This window comes from Mustelus asterias, chromosome 23, assembly GCF_964213995.1.
Source record: "Mustelus asterias chromosome 23, sMusAst1.hap1.1, whole genome shotgun sequence".
NCBI lineage: Eukaryota > Metazoa > Chordata > Chondrichthyes > Carcharhiniformes > Triakidae > Mustelus > Mustelus asterias.
The window spans coordinates 3,946,675-3,956,376 of NC_135823.1; the positions used below are offsets into that span (position 1 = coordinate 3,946,675).

At 51.1% G+C, this 9,702-nt stretch overlaps 1 protein-coding gene across 1 annotated transcript; it reads right to left on the reverse strand.

The window, feature by feature from the left end:
* Nucleotides 1–8,365: 8,365 nt before the first annotated feature.
* LOC144510910 (uncharacterized) lies at nt 8,366–9,695 on the reverse strand. Its single transcript, XM_078240966.1, has one exon. It carries the CDS (start codon nt 9,693–9,695, stop codon nt 8,574–8,576), a length of 1,122 nt encoding a protein of 373 aa, XP_078097092.1. The 3' UTR covers nt 8,366–8,573.
* Between the last annotated feature and the right edge of the window lie 7 nt (nt 9,696–9,702).

The window sequence follows — 9,702 nt, forward strand, 5'->3', positions numbered from 1 at the left end:
TTTATGTGAGGCCTGGGGCTGGAGCGTCCAGGCTCGACCGCCTTTACATTTCGAGGGCGCACGTGTCCAGCGTGTCTTCGGCCTCCATGCGGCTGGTGGCGTGCATGGACCACAGCCTGGTGTGGGCGGACTTTGTGCCGTCTCGCGTCCGGCGGGGTCCGCGTACTGGCACTTTAACAACACGCTGCTGGAGGACGAGCGCTTCCTGGACTCGTTCCGTCGATTCTGGGCCGGCTGGAGAAGGAAGCGGGGAGGCTTCCCCTCCTTGAGGCTCTGGTGGGATGTGGGCAAGACTCACGTCCGTACCTTCTGTCAGGAGTACGCGAGGGGATCGACAAAGAGGCGGAAATCCAGGCTTGAGGACTTGGAGAAGGAGGTGCTCGACCTGGAGGCACGTCTCAGTCAGCCCGACGCGGACCCGGCCCTGCGGTCGGAGTACAGGGAGAAGAAGGGCGCGTTGCGGGACCTGCAGCTTGCCAAGTCTCGCGGCGCGTACGTGAGGTCGCAGCTCCAGTTCCGGGTGGACCTGGACCGCGGCTCCCCCTTCTTCTACTCGCTGGAAAAAGGGCGGGCTAACCATCAGCAGCTCCTTACGCTGCTGGCCGACGACGGTTCCCCCGTCTCGGATCTGGAGGGCATCCGGGCCATTGCCCGGGAATATTACACCTCCCTGTTCTCTCCGGATCCGTCCAGTGAGGATGCCCGCAGAGTTCTGTGGGAGGACCTGCCGCAGGTCAGCAGGCTTGAGGCCCCCATCACCATGGCCGAGCTGACCGGCGCCCTCAATGGCCTCAGCCGGGGCAAGGCCCTGGGGCTGGACGGGGTGACAGTGGAGTTCTTCAGGGCGTTCTGGGACATCCTGGGGAGCGACTACGCAGGGATCCTGGGGGAGAGCGTCGCTACCGGGGAGATGCCCCTTTCGTGGCGCAGGGCCATCATTGCCCTGCTGCCCAAGAAGGGGGATCTCCGCCTCCTCAAAAACTGGCGCCCGGTCTCCCTCCTCAGCACGGATTATAAAATCTTTGCCAGGGCTATGGCTTCACGCCTTGGATCCGTGCTGGACCACATGATCCACCCTGACCAGTCCGACACAGTCCCACGCCGTTGTATTCACGACAATCTCCACCTCGTCCGGGACCTAATCCATCATTCCCAGAGGGCTGGTCTGTCGAACGCCTTCTTGTCATTAGATCAGGAGAAGACGTTCGACAGGGTGGAGCACGAGTATTTACTCGGAACTCTGCGGGCATTCGGGTTCGGGACGCATTTTGTCGCCCGGATCCGATTACTGTACTCTGCCGCAGAGTGTCTGATTAAGGTTAACGGGTCCCTGACGGCGCCCCTTCGCTTTGGGAGAGGAGTACGGCAGGGCTGCCCCTTGTCCGGTCAACTGTATTCCGTATGCGTGGTGCCATTCCTGCGCCTCTTGCGGCGGGGGTTGTCGGGTTTGGCCCTGCGCGGCCCGGACGTAGGGGTGGTCCTGACAGCTTACGCCGATGATGTGCTCCTCATATTCACGGACCCGGCTGACCTGCGGAAGATGCGAGAATGCCAGGCGGTGTACTCCGCCGCGTCCTCCGCCAGGATCAACTGGGCCAAGTGCTCCGGACTCCTTGTCGGTCCGTGGGAGACGGACCCCCTTCCGGAGGAGCTCAGGCCTTTCACCTGGAGCAGGACCAACCTCCTCTACTTGGGGGCCCATCTCTGCCCAGCCGAGGAATCCTGGCCAGCGAACTGGCGGGAGCTGGAGGCCAAAGTCTCCGCCCGCCTGAATCGCTGGACAGGACTGCTCCGAGTGCTGTCCGACAGGGCGCGAGTTCTCGTCATAAACCAGCTGGTCACCTCCATGTTGTGGTACCGGCTGGTCCCTTTGACCCCTCCCCCTGGCTTTGTCGCCAATATCCAGAGAACCCTCCTGCGGTTCTTTTGGGACAATTGACTGCACTGGGTCCATGCTGCGGCTCTGTATCTCCCGCTTGAGGAGGGCAGACAAGGTCTGGTGTGCCTTTGCACTCAGATAGCGACCTTCCGCCTCCAGGCCCTGCAGAGGTACCTTTACGTTGAGCCCTCTCCACGATGGTGTGCCCTGGCGACGTATTTCTTCCGCCAGTGGCACGGCCTGAATTATGACGGGCAGCTCCTGCATATCGATCTGGGGCGTGTTTCGGCCGCCCTGCAGGAGTTGCCCATCTTTTACCAGGACCTCCTCACTGCCTGGAACACGGTCACCTCGCGACGCAGCTCTCCGCTGCTCAGGAATCCGCACCTCCAGCCGTATGACTTCAGGTGGCTGGTGGAGAGGGGGGCTGTGGACGCCGGGGTGACCAGGATCGGGGACGTGCTGGATGGCGGAAGGGCGGGCTGGATGAGTCCCCGCGTGCTGGCTGAGCGCGCGGGGGTGTCCTTCCGGCGCGCGGCCAAAGCCATCCAAGACCTTAGGACGGTCGTGCTCGGCCCCGAAACTGCACGCAAACTCGAGGCGGCGCAGGCGTGCGGTGGGATCCCGCCCGAGCGTTTCCCTGCTCGGACGGAATTCCACATTGGCCCAAAACCTCAACCCCCCTCCTCGGGTGAGGTGTCCCACAGCATGAGCCGCCTCGCGGAAATGTCCTCCGTGCCTTTTTCCGTCGCGCGGAGGCGTTTCCTGTGCGGGCTGCTGCTGCACACCTTCCACTACCGCCTCCTCGCCTGCCACCCGGATACACCTTGGCGGGCCTTGTTGCCGCCGGCCGGTGGAGGTCCCCAGTGGAGGTCCCTCGACGGAGGGATCTCCCCCAATTACATCGAGGACCTGGGGTGGAGGGTGATGCATGCAGCAGTTCCGCACAATCGTAGGATTCACTGGTTCACGGGCTCCGAAGACTGCCCCTTCTGTGGCCTTGTGGAGTCCGTGGACCATGTCTATGTTTTGTGTCTTAGGCTGCACTCCCTTTTTGTTTTCCTAAAGAACCTTTTATTGATGTTTTATTTGCACTTCAGTCCCACGCTCCTGATCTACGGACACCCGGTGCGGAGAGGGGAGGGGAGGGGAGGGATGGCGACCTCCTCGTGAACCTGCTCCTGGGCCTGGCGAAACGCGCCATTTACCGGTCCAGGCATCGGGCAATCGAGGGGGCCGTCCATCCTGACTGTCTGCCCCTCTACCGCGGCTACGTTCGCGGCCAGGTGTCCCTGGAGAGGGAGCATGCGGTGTCCACAGGCGCAGTTGATGCCTTCCGCGCCCGTTGGGCACTGCAGGGGTTGGGGTGCGTTATCGACCCTAATAATCACATTTTAATTTGATGTTTTTAAGTTTCCTTTGTGCTTTGATTTTTGTTCGGGCTGTTCCCCTTCCTTTTGGGGAGCTGTCCCTTTTATTTTGTCCTGATTTAACTTGAGTTTGTTTATTTGGTTTGACCTTAAAAGAGGCCAACATCTGTGAGTAAAACACTTTCTTTTCTCCCCCTTTCCATTTCTTTCCTCATTCTGGGGGAAATTGGGGATTTGCAGCAACTGAAGGGAAAGGAAGTGAATCCAGGGAGGGGCAGACTCTGGAAAGGTTGGCCCAGGTCTCTCTCTCTCTTAAAGACATTCACATCCTTTACTCCCTCAGCTTGACACATTTATTTGTCTGGCTAAAAGGATGGTCTCTTTCCAAATGTTCACAATTAAAGGGCTGGTTTCCTCAGGAGATGGCTGACATTTAAGGGGACAGTAAATTAAATTCGGGGCAACACAGTTAGCACTGCTGTCTCACAGCGCCAGGAACCCAGGTTCGATTCCCGGCTCGGGTCACTGGCTGTGTGGACCTTGAACGTTCTCCCTGTGTCTGCGTGGGTTTCCTCCGGGTGCTCCGGTTTCCTCCCACAGTCTGAAAGAAATGCTGGTTAGGTGCATTGACCCGAACAGACGCCGGAATGTGGCGATTAGGGAATTTCACAGTCACTTCATTGCAGTGTTAATGTAAGCATTATTTGATTTTATCCATTCGGTAACTCTACTCCATGCCGACTCTCTATAGAACAATCCAGTCTGTCCATTCCTCTCTATATCCCCATTCCCCTGCAAGTTTATTTCCTTCAAGTGCCCATCCAGGCTCATTTTTAAATAGAATCCATAGGCTTGTAATATACTACTGTAGCTACGTTACATATTTCCAGACATCTCTTCCCTCAGAGGGTTGTTAGTCATTTGGATTTCTCTTCCACAGGGACCAGTGGAGGCTGAGGATCATTGAATATATTCCAGGATGAGTTAGACAGATTTTTGACTGACAAGAGTGTCAAAGGTGATGGGGAACAGACAGGAAGATGGAGAGAAAGTTAAGATGAGGAGGAATTTCCTCACTCAAGGATGTGGTGAAGCTTTGGAATTCTCAACTGCTGAAGACTGTGGAGTCTCAGATGTTGAAGATTTCAAGGGATATGGGTTTAGTGTGGGGAGAACGATGCTGAGGGAGAGGAGTCGACAATCATGTCTCGATGGGCCAAACGGCCGACTGCAGCTCCTATTTGTTATGGTCTCTGTGTCCAGGACAGGAAAGTTTTTTTAAGCTTTTAAAGTTTATTTATTAGTATCACAAGTAGGTTTACACTCACATTGTAATGAAGTTACTGTGAAAATCCCTCCGTTGCCACACTCCGGTGCCTGCTTGGGTACACTGAGGGAGAATTTAGCATGGCCAATACACCTCATCAGCACATCTTTGGACTGTGGGAGGAAGCCGGGGCACCCGGAGTAAACCCATGCAGACACCGGAAGAACATGCAGACTCCACACAGACAGTGACCCAAGCCAGGAATCGAAGCTGGGTCCCTGGCGCTGTGAGGCAGCAGTGCTAACCACTGTGCCTCCCCAAGCAGCGACCATGGATCTGTCAATCAGGCTGAATCAGCACCTTCAGGCGAATTGGGAGGGTGAATATTAGATACAGCAGAGTGAGAATGGAGGGAGAGTGTGTGGGATAGAGATTTTATAGTTTTTCTAGAAATAAGAGAGGAAAGAATATTCATAGAAACTATGCAACTGGAGGACTGTGTGCAGTTTTGGTCCCCTTATTTGCGAAAGGATATATTGGCCTTGGAGGGTGTGCAGAGAAGGTTCACCAGGTTGATACCGGAGATGAGGGGTGTAGCTTATGAGGAGAGATTAAACAGATTGGGTCTGTACTCATTGGAGTTTAGAAGGATGAGGGGTGATCTTATAGAGACATATAAGATAATGAAGGGGCTGGATAGGGTAGAGATGGAGAGATTCTTTCCACTTAGAAGGGAAACCAGAACTAGAGGGCACAGCCTCAAAATAAGTGGGGGCCGGTTCAGAACAGAGTTGAGGGGGAACGTCTACTCTCAGAGGGTGGTGAATCTCTGGAATTCTCTGCCCATTGAAGTGGTGGAGGCTACCTCGTTGAATATGTTTAAATCACGGGTAGATAGATTTCTGATTGATAAGGGAATTAAGGGATATGGGGAGCAGGCGGGTAAGTGGAACTGATTCGCTTCAGATCAGCCATGATCTTGTTGAATGGCGGGGCAGGCTCGAGGGGCTAGATGGCCTACTCCTGCTCCTATTTCTTATGTTCTTATGATTGTCCATTCTGAACTCCTATCCTGTACTGACACTGATGACTTTTGTAAACTCGTTTTACACGATATTGAAAGAGGAATCACAGGCCGAAATCTCAAACATCACGTCTAGAACTGACAGTCATAGCCTTTGAATCTAGAAGCAGAAATGTTTGTCCAGTCTGTCAATTAGAAAATATTTCAAAAATCAGTGTGACTGGAAAAGCACCAACACACCGCCACACTCGAGTGAGAGTGTTCCAGTGCACTGACTAAAGAACTTTAACCAGTTACACAGCCTGAATAACATTGCAGCATTCAGAGTGGGGAGATTTGTGTTGTGTGTGTGGACGAGGCTTCAACTGATTGACCTGCAGAGATACAAGGACACCTGCACCATGGAGAAATCATGGGAATGTGGGGACTGCAGGAAGAAATACAGAGTCCCATCTCTGCTGGAAGCTCATCGGCGCAGTCACACTGGGGAGTGACGGTTCACCTGCTCTCAGTGTGGGAAGGGATTCATTCAGTTATCAAGCTTGCAAACACACCAGCAGGTTCAAACTGGGGAGAAACCATTCACCTGCTCTCAGTGTGGGAAGGGATTCAATGATCCATCCAGCCTGCAGTTACATGAGCGAATTCACACTGAGGAGAGACCGTTTGCCTGCTCTGTGTGGGAAGAGATTTTGTGTTTCATTCAATCTACTGAGACACCAAGTTCACAATTGATTCCAGGGGTTGGATTCTGCTGTTATTATTTCAGCTCTCAATTACATCCAGGACTGCATTTTGTTCATTTTCACAGTTGGTCAATGGGGAGGGTCGGAGAGTTTCTTTCTGCTGGACTGGCCGGTCTCACGACTTTGCCTCCAGTGGGCTGATGCTCTTTGAGCCTTGTTGCGAATACCTGGTTTCAAATTTCACAAGGATCACAGAATGACAGGTTGTTCGGATATTCAGAGATATTTAGTCAGCATTTCTGTTTGAAACCCCCCCAAATGCCCATCCAATTTCCTTTGTAATTGTTTATTGTCTCCTCTTCCTCCACCCTCTTAGGCAGCAAGTTCCAGGTCATTACCATTCACTGCATCAAATACTCTTCCTCACATCCCCCCTGCATCTCTGATCCAAAACCTTAAATCTGCATCCCCCTCGTCCTTGTCTCATCGGCTAATGGGAACAGCTTTTCTTTGTCCACCTTATCTAAACCTGTCAGAGTCTTGTCCACATCTAACAAATCTCCCCTCAACCTCCTTTGCTCCAAGGGGAACACCCCAGCCTGACATCGACAATAAAGAACAAACTAACAGAATATGTTGAATGGGAATGTTTAATTTCTGTTTTAAAGATATTGTGACTATATTGTCTTGGACAATAAAGAAATGTAGATAACTCAACTTGGGTGTGGTTGAATGGAATATATCAATGTGGAATCCACATTCATTCTAGTGAAAGTCTGGAATTTGTTGCTGGAATGAATAAGTTGATCACTTTCTCTTGGAGATATTTACATCATTGTCCATTGTTAGAAGGGGTTCAGGATAATCTGGGATTAAAAAGACCAGTATAGATTAATTTAGAGAGAATATAGTACAGAAGAATTAAAGTACCTGGAGTTCAAAGGTACTGCTTGCATAGAAATACATATAACTACTGTTAGAGAATTTAAACATGTGTTTTTGAAAACATTATATTCTGCATTAAAAGCATACACCTTGGCTAATGACACTCTATGGCATGATGGGATATAGTTACGTAAGAACAACCACAAACAATACAGGTACTGAGTGAAGCAAAAAAACCTGTTATTAGTGTGGGCTCCAGACAGTACAAGCTTCTCAGACAATTGAATGAATAAGAGCATACAGTTTCCCGATAAAGAGTTGCTAGGAGACAGTGGAAAAGAACTTTTGAATTCCACGGACCTATGTATTTTCATGCTGCCAGAGAGTAAAATGTTATTGGCCAAGCTAAATGATCTATACTAATAATGATTGGCTCATGTCTGCCTCGGTGAGCAGAGTGGATGGGCAAATTACTTTTGAAAGTTGTTTAATTGTAATATTGGAAGCAATGCAATTTAGAATACTTTGGGCTGCCCCAAATTATTCTCCAACCCTTGTGGACAGACCTGATCAATAAAGTACATCTTCAACCAGAATTACTGTCTCTGTGAGTTCTTTGTATTCATCGAGTTGTAAATCAGTGAAAGCCAGCATTTCTAAAATGCTCCTATTTCCATGAACTCTGTTTTAAAGAAATCCACATTTGAAAGCCCGGCCACTACATGAAATATCATCACCATAACAGGGGGAGATAAGAAAGACACTCACTTCGATCTTTTTTCATCAGCACATCTAAGAGTTAAGAATGTGGGACATGATTTTGCGATACCAAAGTGTGCAGATGTGATTTGTTACATGTGCAAAATAGCAAGTCTAAATTCATGGTGAGATGGAGTGAAGAGCGGGTCCCAAACACACACAGCTACTTGAGACACAGCAGGAGATGAATTGATTAATGCGGCCAGGGGATTTCCTCCCCAGCCTCCCAGAACTGTAATCACTTGTGAACTCGCTGGTGTTTGACCAAGTTTGCTGACCAAGTGAATCTCTTCCCACAGTCAGAGCAGGTGACCAGCCAAGTGTGAACTTGCTGGTGGGACATCAGTTCCTGAGATCTTTTGAAGCCATGCCCAAAGTCAGAGCATTTAAAGGGTTTCTCCTGGGTGTGGGTGTTGTTGGGTCTGCGCAGGCTGGATAACCGAGTAAATCCTTTCGCAAACACCCACCAGGTGAATGGTCTCTCCCCAGTGTGAACTCACTGATGTTTCAGCAGTGCTCAAGACATTCTAAACCACTTTGAACAGTAAGAACAGGTGAACGGTCTCTCCCCAGTGTGAATGCGCTGGTGGGACACTAGTTAGCCAGAGCTTTTAAAGCCATGCCCATAATCAGGGCAGTTGAACAGTCCCTCCCCTGTGTGAATGTGGATCATCAGTTCCTGAGAGCTTTTGAAGCTGGCCTGTCAGTCAGAGCATTTAAAGGGGCTTTCCTTAGTGTGAGTGACATTGTGTCTCAGCAAGCTAGATGACTGAGTGAATCCCTTTCCACACTCAGAGCAGGTGAACGGTCCACCCCGAATGTGAACTCGATGATGTGCCCGCAGACTGGATGAATCACTGAATCCTTTCCCACAGACAGAGCAGCTGAATGGTCTCTCCTCAGTGTGAATGCGCTGGTGGATCATCAGTTCCCGAGAGCTTTTGAAGTTGCTCCCACAGTCAGAGCATTTAAAGGGTCTCTCCTGGGTGTGAATAGCTTTGTGTTTCAGCAAATTGGATGAAGTAGTGAATCCCTTCCCACACACAGAGCAGGTGAATGGTTTCTCCCCTGTGTGAACTCGTTTGTGTATCTGCAGGCCGGATGACCATTTAAATCTTTTTGTGCAGTGTGAGCAGCTGAAGGGTCTCTCCTCAGTGTGAATTCGCTGGTGTGTTTGCAGGTGGGACGATGTTCTAAACCTCTTTGTACAGTGAGAGCAGCTGAATGGTCTCTCCTCAGTGTGAATGCGCTGGTGGATCAACAGTTCCTGAGAGCTTTTGAAACTACTCCCACAGTCAGAGCATTTAAAGTGTCTCGCATAGATGTGAGTGAGATTGTGTGTGTGCAGGTTGGATGAATGAGTGAATCCCTTCCCACACACAGGGCAGGTGAATGGCCTCTCCCCGGTGTGAATGCGCTGGTGGGACACGAGTTCCCGAGAGCTTTTGAAACCACTCCCACAGCCAGAGCATTTAAAGGGTCTCTCATTGGTGTGAGTGAGATTGTGTCTCAGCAGGTGGGATAACTGAGTGAATCCCTTCCCACACACAGAGCAGGTGAACGGCCTCTCCCCAGTGTGAACTTGCTGGTGTTTCATCAGGTGGGATAACTGAGTGAATCCTTTCCCACACTGAGTGCATTTGAACGGTCTCTCCCCAGTGTGAACTCGCTGGTGTGTCTGCAAATGGGGCAACTGAGTGAATCCCTTCCCACATTGAGAGCAGGTAAACGGTCTCTCCCCAGTGTGATTGCGTCGATGAATTTCCAGCAGAGATGGGACCCTAAATCCCTTTCCACAGTCCCCACATTTCCACGGTTTCTCCATGGTGTGG

Excerpts from the sequence above, each read along its gene's own strand:
- LOC144510910 (XM_078240966.1), bottom strand. The coding sequence starts at position 9,695 with ATGGAGAAACCGTGGAAATGTGGGGACTGTGGAAAGGGATTTAGGGTC.